At 42.0% G+C, this 14,665-nt stretch overlaps 2 protein-coding genes across 10 annotated transcripts in view; one reads left to right on the top strand and one right to left on the bottom strand.

Moving 5' to 3' along the window:
* Positions 1-9,327, top strand: part of dnah9 (dynein, axonemal, heavy chain 9) — a 332,930-nt gene extending 323,603 nt beyond the window's left edge. The window contains exon 70 of the mRNA XM_051416718.1: positions 5,850-9,327. Coding sequence (XP_051272678.1) covers positions 5,850-5,881 — 32 coding nt within the window. The 3' untranslated portion in view covers positions 5,882-9,327. The remainder of the gene's footprint in view (positions 1-5,849) is intronic.
* Positions 872-14,665, bottom strand: part of LOC127372879 (protein shisa-6) — a 64,138-nt gene continuing 50,344 nt past the window's right edge. For 2 of the 9 annotated variants that reach the window (XM_051416789.1, XM_051416793.1), the window contains 5 exons: positions 10,612-10,674; positions 9,334-9,354; positions 5,563-5,715; positions 3,172-3,275; positions 872-2,962 (listed from right to left, as the gene is read on the bottom strand). In XM_051416789.1, the coding sequence (XP_051272749.1) occupies positions 2,096-2,962; positions 3,172-3,275; positions 5,563-5,715; positions 9,334-9,354; positions 10,612-10,674 (1,208 nt within the window). In that variant the 3' untranslated portion in view covers positions 872-2,095. The remainder of the gene's footprint in view (positions 2,963-3,171; positions 3,276-5,562; positions 5,716-9,333; positions 9,355-10,611; positions 10,675-14,665) is intronic. The other 7 variants (XM_051416795.1, XM_051416796.1, XM_051416797.1 and 4 more) reach the window with 5 other exon arrangements.

The following is a 14,665-nucleotide window of genomic DNA, read 5'->3' as shown; positions in this document are numbered from 1 at the left end:
CCACACTGATGGGCCACATCTGCACATCCTTGCATATAAATCTTGCAATCTTGCCTGTTTTTTTGAGCTTCTAGTAAGCGGCCTGCTGAAGCTGAGTGTGCAGAATACTAGCAGTCAGACAAGGTTGTACACTTGACATTGCTCCGCTCGTCTGTGTTGCCTCCGCTCTGCTGCCTCACTTGGGTGGCAAGCTAATGTTAGTAAGTGAGTCGCCAGAGTTAGACAGCTACTTTGCTTCTCAGATGCTTTGGTGTCGTGATTGTCTGCTCAGGACGGCTTTGCTCCATGCTCTTCTCGCTAGTGTTCTCTATTTTCTCAGTGAGCAACACAATATTACTAGTTTAGTTTATTGACAGGTCAGTAGGGCGTGCCATAGGTCAAGCTGATAGGGAGTGCTTCTGCAGGATCACAAGGCAAACTACTTCAAATGGTCTGTTGCACTTACGGACTGTATATTCTGAGTTTGAATAGGTAATAGGAATAACACTTCAATAACTCACCACGTTTTAAAGGAATTTTCAAATTTCGAATAAAGATTCACAGCCCTCGAAGGTATCAATACTTTTCCAGTCAAAAGGCTCAAGTCCAAGTGAAGTCACAAACCATTGGTGTTCAACTCCAAGTCTTTTTGAATTTTGTCAAGTCGAGTCTATAGTCATCTCGTCGTCTAAGTTGTGACTTCCACGCCTCTGATAAACACATACATGAACATGAACAACACCAACAATATAGCAAAATAACTAACTTTGACTTGACTGTCATGAGTTGACTTTAAGAAATATGATTGTATACCTAGAGCTCACAGTTGTAATGTGGTGTACCATTTTTTTAAAAACAAACACACAACACAGACATCTCTCAAGGAACAATGTTGAATGTTTAGAAAAATATGGATGGTTTATTTGACCCTACTGTAACAAGCATTATAATCCATTTCCATGATGTTCAAATCCTCTGATGTCAATGGAACACAGTCTACATCCAAATATGAACAGTTGTATATCTGTTATCAACAACACATTCATTCACTTCTCGTCCTACAAACAGTTTTGCAAAGACACACACAGTATAGTATTAATTTATCCTGTCAAATACTTGGTTAAGTGGGTTTCTATTCTGAACTCACGAAACAGTGATGATTTATAGTTGTTTTTTTTAAGAATCTATTGAAAACAGACAGTCTAATACAAAGTCCATCCAGTACAGACTTGTCCATAATACTGTTTCTAGAATAGCTTATTTACAATCATCTACTGGAAGCAAAAAAACCTGCCATTGCTTTAAGAACAAAACAAGCTAGCCATCACTATTCAAACTCAAAAACGAAATAAAAAACAGAACAGAATTTTTTTATTGATTGTGCTTTGTAACCCACAAAACCACTTCGTTGTTAGAAATGGAACATCTGTCAGAGGCACCAAATAGAAGTGCTAATAACATCCATTTCAGTTTCTCTCATTGAGATTCTCTAGAGCTATGAGTAGGACAGGGAGTACAAATGGTTGTTTTTTATTCATTTATTTATATATTTATAAAGTTATTACAGGCTCATCCTAGTTCATCACTTGTGGTGGTGTTGTGTTGCACAACAGAAGTCACGGAGGAATCGGTCTATGTGTTTAACCATGCAAAGCCCTTTAAGATTCGCCAGAAAAGGTCACAGAATAGATTTGTTGGACAAAGGGGGCAGATAAAGGCTTAAACAGACAAAATCAGTGTTTTCTCACTAAAACATACACAGAATGAGGCCATAGCCTGTGGATGAATGGGGTAATCAAGACAGTGGAAATAATAGTAGGCAAGTTAGCTGGATAATACCACAGCTCCCCTATCCACAACCCTCTCTGGCTTCAGATCTAGCTGGGCCTGTGTATGCAGTGTACAGTGTAGCTCGGTTTTCCGGTCTCTCACAGTAAGCTAGTGGATGTTCTTGGTCCTGGAATCTCTGACTTTGCAGGAACCTTAGTCAAAGAAAATGAAATTGCCACCATCCTACTCTAAAAGAAGGCCAGTGTACCCACATACCTCAATCAACCCCACCCCCTAGCACACAGCAGTGCTTCTTCCTGTGCGGTTCAGGTAGTCCCGGCTGCCGTTACACAGTCACCTCAGTCTTGCTGCCTGTGCGGTAGTGCTGTGGCTGTTGTTGCTGCTGGTGGTGCTGTGGAACGTAGTGGAGCTGTTCAACAGTATGAGTCCGTCTGGAGGCAAACGCCTGCCTCTTAGATGTTGTCTGGTTCATGGATAAAGTGTTGGAGTGCCCGGGGCCTCCCGCTCCCGCTCCCGCCCCCGCTCCCGGCGGCCCGCCACCGCCATTGTTAGAGGCACTGGGATGGGAGTGCATTTTGGTCATCTTGTAGCGATCCATAAGAGGGGTTGTTGGTATGAACACGTCTGTGTGTGAGATGGCGCGCGACATTGACATGTCACTGCCACGAAACCCGCCAGAGACGCTGCCGACCATGCCGCGCTTTAGCGACATCATCAGCTTATCTGGCGAGAGCAGGGGATCCTGGGATAGGAGGCGGTCTTGTGAGTACAGGCGATCTTGTGAATAGAGGCGGTCTTGAGAATAGTGGCGGTCTTTTGAGTAGAGGTGCTCCTGGGACAGTAGTCGGTCCTTAGAGTAGATGCGGTCCTTGGTGTACAGGCGATCTTGGGAAGTATGGCGGTCCTGTGGAAGAAGACGCTCCTGGGATCGAAGGCGTTCGGCGGACAGAAGCTGTTCGTCTGAGAGGATCCTGCCTCCGTACGGCGACATACCATTAGATGACATGCTGTACTCCTGCTGTGGGGCCCTCTGCGGGGACAGGACGCGATCCTGGGACATGGCCCTCTGGACGCGACGGGGCCTCTGCCTTTGCTGAGATGGCTGCTGTGAAGCCTGCGACTGGGGAGGGGCCTGGGAGATGGAGGACTGCGGGGGCTGGCTCTGGAGCTGCTGCGGCTGCTGCTCCCGGTGCTGTTGAGCAAAAAATGAATGAGGTGAGTTTATTCACAAGCTGAGAGGTAAAAGGATCCACCACCCACCACTGCAGAAGGTTGGTATAGCCTCTGACTAATTCAATTCTGGAGACTAAAAAATAGCACTCTTGCTTTGCCTCAGAGATACATAAAAAGCAAAGAACATGACCTCGCCTGCACACTTAAACCAAGCACTTGTTTACCCACCTGGTCTTGACTGATTTTGAGAACATGCAATGGAAGAGTGCCTCTTGCTGCCAGGTCAGGCAGGTGGCGTTTACGAGTGTAGTAGTCTTCGACTTCTTTATCTGCTGCAGAAGAGACGGGAATACAAAAAAAAAAAAAAACAGAAGCAAGAGGTGAGTGGAGATTCGTGGAGTGAAAGAAAGAGAAAACACGGGTAGGTGTTAGAATGCAAGGGGAAGAATCGGATAAAGTGGGATTGGAGCACATTGCACACAATGCAGAGAATAGTGTTGGCGGGCCCATCTGTGCTTCACCTTTCCGAGCTCATGGAGGGGAATAGAAAATAGAGAGAGACAGAGCAATCGCAGTCCGACTGTATTACATGCTAGGCACAGAGCATCCACACATCCAGGCTTCATCTGGGATTCTACAGGCAGTTCTGGCTGTGGGGGCAAACTTTTCAAAGGTCATGTGAAAGTCTATAAACAAACATCGTCATGTCACACAGATATGGAAGGGAAGCACGCAGGCACCTCATATATACATGCTGGAAAGCTAATTGTATTATTGCACAATCACTTCACATTGAGAATTGCAAGTGTTTTAATGTCCTTGGGTGGATGTTTCATCCTTATTCATGTGTACAAACAACTACAACATGCATTTAGAAGCAGATCAGAAAGACAAGAATACATTTCCAGAGACAGTAGAGTGTAGGAGTGAATGTAGCATCAACTTCATGCCACACAACACAAACCCATGCATAAAGACTTGTCTTTGAGTACATAAACACACACTTAATGAAGCACATTTACAAAAACTGTCAGACAAAATGCAGCATAAATGGAAACATTTATAAATCCATTCTTACAAAGATGCTAATTCTTCACTCCTTATGAACACCAGCATGAATGTTTAACCATCATACTAAATCAGAGGTGACCACTCATGTCATTTATATGGTGGGAATAAATTATGGAGAGCAGACCTCTCCACCTTATTGAGAATTCGTAGATGACTTTGAGTCTGAGCCTGTCTTTTTCAATAATGGCTGCAGCAGTGTTCACACCACCTGTCAAGATTACACTCAGCCAAAATCCCCTTCAGCAGCGAGCCACGGGTGCTTGCTGCAAATCGATTCATTATGAGAGATAATAAATACAAGATGTTCCTTTCTCAAGCATAATAGTCTTCAAGATCTGGGCAGGGCATTGCAAACTCATCAACCATATTACCATAGAGTGAATGAATAACTCATGATGTATACTGTCCTGCACTGCAATGGGCTAAATGCTTTTCTTCGGTTTGATACCAATTTGCATTAATAAGCAGTAGCATTCTTCTCTTTTATTATCCCGACAATGAAAACGCTGCTCTATCTTCCCTCCAGCACAATCCAACATGATCTATCAGCACACAGACACTAGTTGAGCAACAAAAAGAAACTGCAGAGCCTTTTGGCTATTTACTGCAACAAATAATTTGCTTTGGAAGCAGAAAGAAAGTTGGGAAGACTGAAGGACACTGCCTAAGGATATCTTTCCATATTAACACTGTGTCTCTTTTGTGGGCTGCAATCTTTGACAATTGAATTCATTTGGTTTTGTTTTACCGCCCATCAAAACCTATTATGTTAATTCTCATATTCATCAAGCAAAAGGACGGTAATGTTTTTGTTTTTTCTCCCAACACAACTGAGGACCAGTAAATAGCACTGCATCCTGCAAACCCGTTTTGCCATTTAGTTTGAAATGGTGCCTGGCAGCTACGAATTTGGAGCCAGTGTGGAGTGAGCCCTGACGGGATGAGTTGTAGATCGTCATCCTTCACTTTGACTGCAAGCCAGCAGTGAAGTGGGGCAGTCATGATGAAATTACACAAGCCTTAAGGAATATTTGCGTTCCACTCAGAGAATATCATGAGATGAGACCTCATTACGCAGCAGAAATCCAGCGTAGCACCACTAAATCAATACCGAGCCGGGCCAGGCATAAGAAGCCGCTTAATATACTTATACGCTCCGAGAGAAATAGTGGCTGCAGCCTTTAAGTGGAGACAAGGGAAGCATGGAATTTCAATGACTCATAGTTTCTTGAGATGACTAGGCTGATTTCATGAAGGATCAGAGTTGAGAAATGGGTATTTACTGATTCTGATTCAAGGCCATCTCATCCACTGAAATGTTTACTCAATGGGGAGTTGCAAATCTCCCTCGAAAAATGAGTACTTTTTTTCGACAGTTTGATGTCCTCAGTATGGCAAGCAAATAATTTTCACAGCTGAAACACTTGGAGCCACTCAGTAAGTCCCAGTCAGGAGTCAGGGAAGCACACGTAATGCAGTATTTTTTTTCATGCAGGGCATCAGGGCAGGGAGCCTACTCTTGCATTAGTGCAGTGAACTTGGACCTACTGAGTTTCTTGAGGGACGAGAATCGGCTGAGGTCGGCTTTGACGGCCGCCTCATAGGAGGGCGGCAGGTGTGACAGGCTCTGGAAGGAGCGTGAGAAAGACAGGTCGTAGGGCTCCGTCTGCGAGGTCAGGATGCCGCTTATCCGATTGTTTTCTGGAGACACATACATACATATACAGACACAGAAAAGGGAAGAGAGAAAATGGGAAGGCTGGCTTCTCCTATTCCCCCCCCAAAAAAAAGCAAGCCAGGATCATCATGGAAGAGCACCTGCTGAGGTAGAGAAGGGAAGAAGCTGGAAGGCAGGCTGGAGTTTTAGTTTTACAATATTTCCTGGAGCCAGAGGTGCTCTGAAATGATCTCATTGGTCTAAAATCCCCAGTTTGATACGTGAAAGCACAGTTTATACTGTACATTTATAAAGTAAATTTAAAATACTGTCACATTTCTGTTTCTCTTAGTTTTATGAAAAGATCTTTATCAACGTTACATACTTGACGTAAAGTATATTTCATAAGTTAACTTGCATACGTAAAATACAGCAGCATTGACATTGGTTTCACACATCGCTTTCCTGGGTGAAAGTCCTGTCTTTCTTTGACTCATCTGCCCCGTCCCCGCTCCCTTTTCAGACGTTGGTGCTCTTAATACTGCACCTTCATACGCACGTAGACTTTTCACATCTAGGCGAGGCAAAACGTGACACTGACACGGTATCCTCCAGTGGATTGGGCTTAAATGCATCCCATTTCAAAACTATTAAAATGATAAGTCTATTAGTTATATAATATATTTTATATATTTACATGAAAGTTTATTTCAGAGATTTGGATTCTTGATATAAACGGACATAAATGTCATTTAGCTTACAGCAAATTTTAGCGCTGTCACTTTTTATTTGAAAATGAAATATTAATTCAAATTCTCATTGTATGAGCACAACAGTCCATGCCTTGTATACTCCAGCAGTGAGTGTTATTAAAATGCACTTTGATCTATTACATGCCCTGTTGCTTCATCAGTGAACTAGACTAAATGGAGAAAACTAGCAAGCTGAACGGCTGAATGGATAATCACGACATGTAACCATCTGAAAACTAATGTGAGGTATCATTTTGGATTCAGCCCCATATGTGGAAAGAAATTGGATCAAGGTGTGGCTGCTTTTAAATCACAACTGCCTGATATTAATGTTAGCTTGTCAGCCAAGTGAGGGAGCAGAGGGACATAGAAAAACAGGATAGTTAATTCTGCAATGTATTTTACTGCATTCTACTTTATTTAAATGAATTACATGTTAGACTGAATTATTATTATATATAATTATGAAAGTAAATAGTATAAAATGCTACTGAACCCAAAACCTAACTGACTCTTAAAGAATACCATGGTCCCCATGTCGAACCGTCATGTTTCTACAGAAACCCAGAAGGAACAAACAAAAACTGGCTCTAGATAAGGCTGTTTGTATTTTTCGCATGTTTCATGGCCACTGTAGCTCATAAGCTCAGTATTTCTAGAATCCCGGCTACATCCCTGGTTGCTGGCTTCATATACAGTCTAAGGTTAGTATCAGTAAGCACTAGGTCTCTTAGTCTCTTTCCTCTTGCCTTTTAAGTTTGACATCACTATTCAAGAAAACTGTTTATTTGCTATGTTAACTCAGCCAATGGGTTGAATGCGTGAGGCTTTGAGAAATGGTTGCATATCTAAAACTCCAACTTGCTGGTGGCAGTGATGGGGTGGGGGGGGGTTATAGGCGGTCACACCAGGCACTCAGTGAGCATGTGGTGCGGGACTGACTTGACAGGTGACTTGGTGGTTTGACGGGGAGGAAACAGCGGTCCAAAAAAGAAAGGAAAAAAAAAAAACGAGACAACACACCAAACAACAGATGTGTGCTGGAGAGTGACCCTGCTCGTGACAGTGCTGTGATGTGATCTGGGACGGGGCAGGGACTGGTGCCTGGCTGTCGTTGATGTGACGTGATATGATGCCTGGAAGCACAGTGGGGGCAACTGGACTGAAGCCCTCTTTTATTCTCGCTCTCATCGTCTTTCTCTTTATCTCTCTTTCTCACACATGCACCCACACAAACATCCGCAGTCTGTCCCATTCACCGCCGTGTTCCTTGCTCTGTCAATCGTATCTGTCCTACCATGCTGCCACCCACTTTCCTTCACTCCTTAATTCTTTCTTGTCCATTCAGTATTCCCCTCTCTCTCATTTTCTTTCTCGCTCCTGCTCTATCTCGCTTTCCCCAGTGGGGCTGTGAGTCTGTCACGCAGTGCAGAGCAGCGGGCATGGGTGCGGCTCCAGACCAGCCTCCAATGGATAGATAAAAATAGGGCTTTAGTAACTGCTGCAGGATGGAGAGAAGGAGAGGAATAAGAAGAGATGGAGATAAGAGAATCTAAAAGGGAAAAAAGGAGAGTGAAATACAAGAAGGACAGAAAATAGAAGGGTATAAAAAGGAGGGAAGCTCAGGACGGAGGGGTGGCGGCAGGGCCGGGCAACAGCAGGGGGTCCTGGGAGCTGCAGGGAGGGGGTTCGAAGGATGTGAACGATCTGTGAGTGGACTGTCTGCCACACTGCATCAATAAGGGAAGAATTGACTCAGACTGTGGCATGCTGTTAGCTATCTCAATTGCAAACACATTTCACTGCTTCATCACGATGGACAGTACACCACACAGACCTGGCTCAAATAGTCTTTGCAAATCTTAAAAAGTCTAGTGATATTTTATATTTTTCTTATTGCCAACAAATCCAGTATGAAGACCAAAACCAATAATTAATTGTTCCTAACATGTACTGCATCTCTAGCCAAAGCCTATACTGGGCACTGGGTGTAACTTCATTCAGATAAACACTGCCACTGTAGTATCTTTCAGGTCAATCTCACATATCCTGATCATCAGACTGATTTTGCTTTACTTTATTTTTTCTGCCTGACACTTCTGTTCATGTTAGCCAATTTGTTATTGAAAGGGTTTAGTTTGCTTTTTTTGGCCCTAACTTATCAGTAGCTCTGGACATATGACATGCCGACCCCATTTGGGGCCCACAGAGCATGGGCAGTATGCATTCATCTGAGTAATGTTACAGCAGGAAGTGGTTTTTGGCTTAATAAGCCACTGAGCAGCTTTCATAGGAATGAACTGAGCCCCGTCTCCAACGCTGTATCCAGATGTTATTATACATACATTGTCCTGGTGCCATTAATCTATGGCTGACAATAGCCCCAACAAATGCACAATTTCCATCTGTTTGAGGCTTGCTAAAACTACAGTGCCCAGCTGTTTAAGTTAATTATTGAGCATTTAAAAAAAAAAATTGCATTTGTGACCCCTTTTCAAAGATTTATATCTTTATTGGGACCAATAGGGTTGGAGCTAAGAGCCACAAACAGTTGTTATTTGTTGACAATAAGAAAAATACAGAATAACACAAATGATACTTTATTGCATGCTTGCTCCCTGTACATTAGCAATCACATGAATTAATTTTCATGGGTAAAAAGGATTCTGGGCCTTTTATGGCCCACATAACAAACCACAGATTTTTCTTGTTGAAGCAGCTAGGTTCAAACAAAGATCAAGAACTGTTAGCAAATGCTAGTTAAATCAGGTCTGAAAAAACACGAGTTTAATTGGGAGGAGGACGACACAAACGTAGGGGTTGGTGTGCGGTGTATGAGTTCACAGATTTGTGCCGGAATGTGATGAATGAGTTTTTAACACTAAATAAACGTATGTATGTATGACTTACCACGCCTCAATGATCGGTGAGCTACCAAACCCAAGTGAAAAACAAATATTTCAGAAACATGTTGATGGTGAGAAAACAGAACCTACAAAGACCTGCTCCATGTTCAGCATGACTAGTACAGAACCCCCCACCCCCCCCTACCCCGTCAAAAAAGAATTCAAATCAAATCAGATTCTACTTCCTGAGGCATGTGATGTACACTTGTGTGTAGGATTGTGCATTTTCTGCTTGTGATTTGCTGCTGTATCTCCTGGTTGTTTCAGTCACAGACTGCTGCTGGGGGCGGGGGGCAGCGGGTTTTATCTAGAAAATACACTGCATGCTGAAATTTGAAGCCTTTCAGGGGGCCTGTGATCAAAGTCTCTGTGTTAGATGTGTTGTTGAAATGAATTTTTCATGTTTTCCATAGATCTCCAAGGCATTTGTCCATAGTTGCAGTTTTCTTATCGTGTGTGTGTGTGTGCGTGTGTGTGTGTGTTTCAGTATGTGTGAAATGGGACCACATGGTCAATTATGTCCATAAAGAATAACCCCATGCTGAAGAGCGAGCATTTTTTTTTAATATTTGTGTTTGGAACAAACAGAATATAAATCAAACGGTAAGATCAGAGTGATTTAATAAATACAGAAGGCAGTGAATATTCAGCTGATGGCCTCCTTTCTTTCCTTTTACGTCTGCTGTCTTTACTCTCTCCAGCCTCCACCTTGCATCCTTATGCAACCCGCTACCCTTCACATCTGCCAGTCTGCGACCCCGGGGCAGCCTCAGCTCGCTCACAAAAACTATTTAAACCAACAGCCGCATGACATCGGTTATAAAAACCCATTCGCGATTATGCTCCTCACAGGGAGAATGAGGTTACGGCGATAACTTTTGTTTTCGGGATAACAGCGGGGAACGTCGCAGGTTTCACACGCTCTGTCAACCAGAGGACGGGATGACCTCGACAGAACATTAAGTTGATCCTCAGCCAATTGTGTTCTCTTTAAAAAGGAGATGGACAGCGAGCGCTGCTTGATCTCGCTCACAGAGAAATGTTCATGACTATGGGATGTGACACTTTTGTGATTCAATCTCCAACAAAAAAGCCTCATTTTCAATAACAGAATGGATTCACGGTGGGGCGAATTGAAAGGAGGACCATGTCAAGGGGTTTTTCACACATCCATGTCAAGCACTATATTCAAGTTAATGCCCAGGTCTAGGCTTCATCTCAAACACTCAACTGAGCTGTGAATTCTCCTGAATATTCCCCCTGTCATGCTAGTTTGTCTTACCATTCTTAGGTGTGCGTGTAGGGCTACCTAGAGCCACATGGTTATAGTTGTGCTGATGGGTACCTGCAATGACAAAAGCAATGAAAGATCTGTTCAGTGTCCATGAGGAAGCTCAAATACAGACTGTTGGCAGGGTGAGGGTGACAATTAAAGAGATAATTCACCAAAATGCTGTTAAAGTTGACTTTTGGTGGCTCTTTGAGATGAGATTGAGCAAAATACAGATTTATGTAGAGAAATGCGAGTATTTTAAATTGACTTTTATAGTGTACACAAGTCACAATGCCACATCACCACTCTACAGTTGCTGGCAAACTTATTTACTGGGTAAAATATCTCTTTAATTTCCTCAAATTAAGGCAATGGACATAAAAAGATGAGAGATTGTGGAATGAGTGACACAACAGTACGTGGAGTCCTCTGTAACCTCAGCGTCGCCCTGCAAAACATGTTTACATCAAACAGAATCCAGAAAATAGCCACATTAGAAAAAAAAACAAACACAATAGAGCAGGGCTGTATACAATATTTATCACATCCTGTCCTGGAACACGCAGGCCCTCATAGTCTTTGGAAATTGCATTATTTAAGAGTAAAGACACAGAGACTGCATTAATGTATGCATTCATCATGAAACATTTTTTTCTACAGCGGCCAATAATTCAACGCAGGAAACCACAAGCAAACACACAAAACACAAGCAAATACAGTTCTTTATCACCTTGACAACACATACATTGCATTTAAAAACAAATGCCTCACATTAATAAAACTCAAGCAAAGAATCACATCCACCAAAAAGAGCGGCATACAGACACACATTTCAAATCCAGCTGCGCAGTGGGTAGTATTAGCACCACACGTATACACTCTGACAAACAGCGACAATGCACGTCCTCTCCTGACCCCCAACAAACCTGCACCTCAGCTCGCACCCATGACCCACCCTTTCTTTTTCTCGCTTGCTGTGTGTGTGTGTGTGTGTGTGTGTGTGTGTGTGTGTACAAGTGCGCGCATGTGTAGGACTTAAGCACCACCCCTGGTCAACCACCCAGAGGAGAGCACAAAGAAGCTAGAGCAACCATAAAATGTATTTTATGGATCTACATGATTCACGTGGGTTACATTTTCATGTTGCACAAGCTGCTATTCCATCCCAAGATTGCTTCTTTCTTACATACCTGTTATTTATTTATACAGTGATGTGATGATAGTCACGGCATACCATTCATTTTTATTACGACAGGTTCGTGCGTGCCCCCACAATTAATTCAGTTCATTTTGTGTGTGAAAAATAATTAGTGTATCCACCCTGTGAGTTTCATGAAAAGTGGGTTAGTAGTTTTGTCCATAATCCTGCTGACAATCATACAAACGGCACAGAAAATATAAACTCTAAACATAATAACCATAATAAGCCTTAACCACCAAGCTAAGTGAGTGGATGTTTCCTATCGAAATGCAGCTTTATGTACTAAAGCCTGTATGTTCCTGTTTGTTGTATGCTCTTCATCAGAACCAGAGCCAGGCATTTCCTAGTGCTATAAATGTAGTGCTAGCCTTTTAGTTCCAGTAATTGTGCAATAAGAATGCTAAAACTAAAACTAAACATTTGGAGTAGTAGTTGGACAAAATAATCTCAAAGCGACTGCAGTTAGGTCCGTGTATGTTTTGGTCATTGGATTTTCCTTTCAGAAACGGATATTAAAAAACTGAAAACGAGTGGTTATTTGATTTTCGTTTTAAAATACAAAAATTAAAATTGAAATACAAGGCGTTTTTCTTTTTCATGGTCAAAAAGGGATGAGCGAAATTTAAAAAAATATTCGATTTTCACCAGTGTGGAGAAATGCCAAAATAAAAGCCTCATATTTATGCCTCCAGAGACTGCATATTTGACCAAATATAAGAAAATATGGAATCTGGAAGTATAAATATGGGACTTTTATTCTTCAATTTCTCCACATTGGTACAGTAAAAATGCTTGATATTAAGTATACTTGTAGTCTTAGATGTGTAGAAGTCAAATATACCATCAGTAGCCAGGAATTATTGAGCAAAGTGTTTTTACAGTAGCTCAAATATATGAAAATACCACTTGGAGATACAAATATGGACTTTTATTTTGGTATTTCTCCACACTGGTGCAGTAAAGATACTTGATATAAAGTGTTTTTTTATTCATCAGGGGCACACAACACTTTAATGTAACATATTTTAATTATAGCTTACGGCTCTAAATACCTTTATTTTGAAAACCGGAAGTAAATACGGCGTTTCTCCGCATTTACCATAATGCTGAGAATACTTGTACACTCTAAATTTAAGTGCGGCTGATTTGACCACGGAGATCGGACTCACGGCTGGATTGACCGCAGTCTACTAGCCTACTGTTTCTTCTCCACAGCACCGTCCTGTAAATGACAACATCCGGTCTCAGAATATGAAAAAACAGGCGTTTTTTCCGTTTCTGTTTTCTAGTGATTTTATTTTTTGTTATATGAAATAGAAAATGAAAATCGAATCATTTTTTACATTTCTCTCATCCCTTTTTGACCATGAAAAAGAAAAACGCCTTGTATTTCAATTTTAATTTTTGTATTTTAAAACGAAAATCAAATAACCACTCGTTTTCTATTTTTTAATACCCGTTTCTGAAAGGAAAATCCAATGACCAAAACATACACGGACCCAGTTAATATGTTTTTCTGGAGCTTTAGATATGGAGTTGGTTCAGTTGACATGTGATCTGTTAACACAGACCGTTCTGTACTTAGGTCACTTGATGATCCGAGCGGACTCTTTGTGACCTCGAGTTAAGGTTTTTGTTAATCAAAGTAAAATAAACATCGCTAGCTCACTTTTCAACATTACTGAGAAGCTCAATCATAGCATTTTGGGTGGGTACATCAAGTTTTTGGTGTCCCCCGGGCAAAACATTTTCATATTGTAACTACAATAGCATGTTAGCATTTCATTATGTTTTCCTTATTTGCAGTGCTTTTTGCTGTTGCGAATGTTTTAATATGATTAGTAATTGTGTTTCTAAATGCGCTTGTGTCTTTGTTTTTGGTGACACGTCTAGACATATTTTCTTAAGTTGCAGACCTCTGAGTTCTCTCAGCCACTAAAATTCATTGTAACAGTCACACACTCTCATCCTTCCGTCTCTGGTCATAGCACTTTCTTCCCTGGCTCTCTGTTCATGCGTGTGGTCTAATCAGCAGTAACAGTCTTCGGTTTTTGTCATCTGGGAAAGCAGAGCCATTTTAATTTTCAACTCAGAGAATAAACAACAGCTTCACCCAATCATCTATCCATCCTACTGTGCAGGAGTGTTTGCGGCTGACAGGGATTGTGATGCAGTGGTACAGTGCTCGGCTGGGCACCGCAGTGTGGAGGTGCTTTAGTTGAAAGATGGGACCTTTACTGAGCCCATTGTACTGAGAAAGTTGATGAATGACAGCTATTCTCAGCAGTGTGTAGGACCATGTGCGCGTGTGCGTATGTGTGAGTATGGGTTTGTATGTTTGTATGTGAGGAGGAGGCAGCGATAGATGGAAACCCCATCGTGGAGTGTTGCCGTTGCGACACGTTCATTTGCTGTCTGCTGCTGTGCCTGTTTAAAAATGCATTAGAGCCAACTGCTAAAACGTCCATTTACATCTGTCACACAAGTGAAGGAGGAGAGGGAGGCCCGGCGCTTTCACATCATGGCTTTCAATATTTGCTCGAGCTATGGAGATAGATGGGATGTGTCTTCTGTGTGTTCCTTCACTGGCTTTCAGTGATTTTCACAGAAGAGATGATTCAAGGGGGGGAAAGTCATACTCATCTGACTGTGTCTCCTGAATATATTGAATTAACAGCACTGTCATATAAATATATGTCTGTTTAGTTACTATCTGTTGTGTAACAAGAGTAGGGAGTGTTAGAAAGTTAGAAAGTGTTGCATATAATGTTTCCAACAGAAAGAAATTATTGCTAAAAGTGCTGAAAAGTTACCCCGTTCATACAATAGATAGTCAGTGGATGTATGGTAACTTTGTGAATT

Source organism: Dicentrarchus labrax, unplaced genomic scaffold (genome assembly GCF_905237075.1).
Source record: "Dicentrarchus labrax unplaced genomic scaffold, dlabrax2021, whole genome shotgun sequence".
NCBI lineage: Eukaryota > Metazoa > Chordata > Actinopteri > Moronidae > Dicentrarchus > Dicentrarchus labrax.
This window is presented reverse-complemented; position numbering and strand designations above follow the sequence as displayed.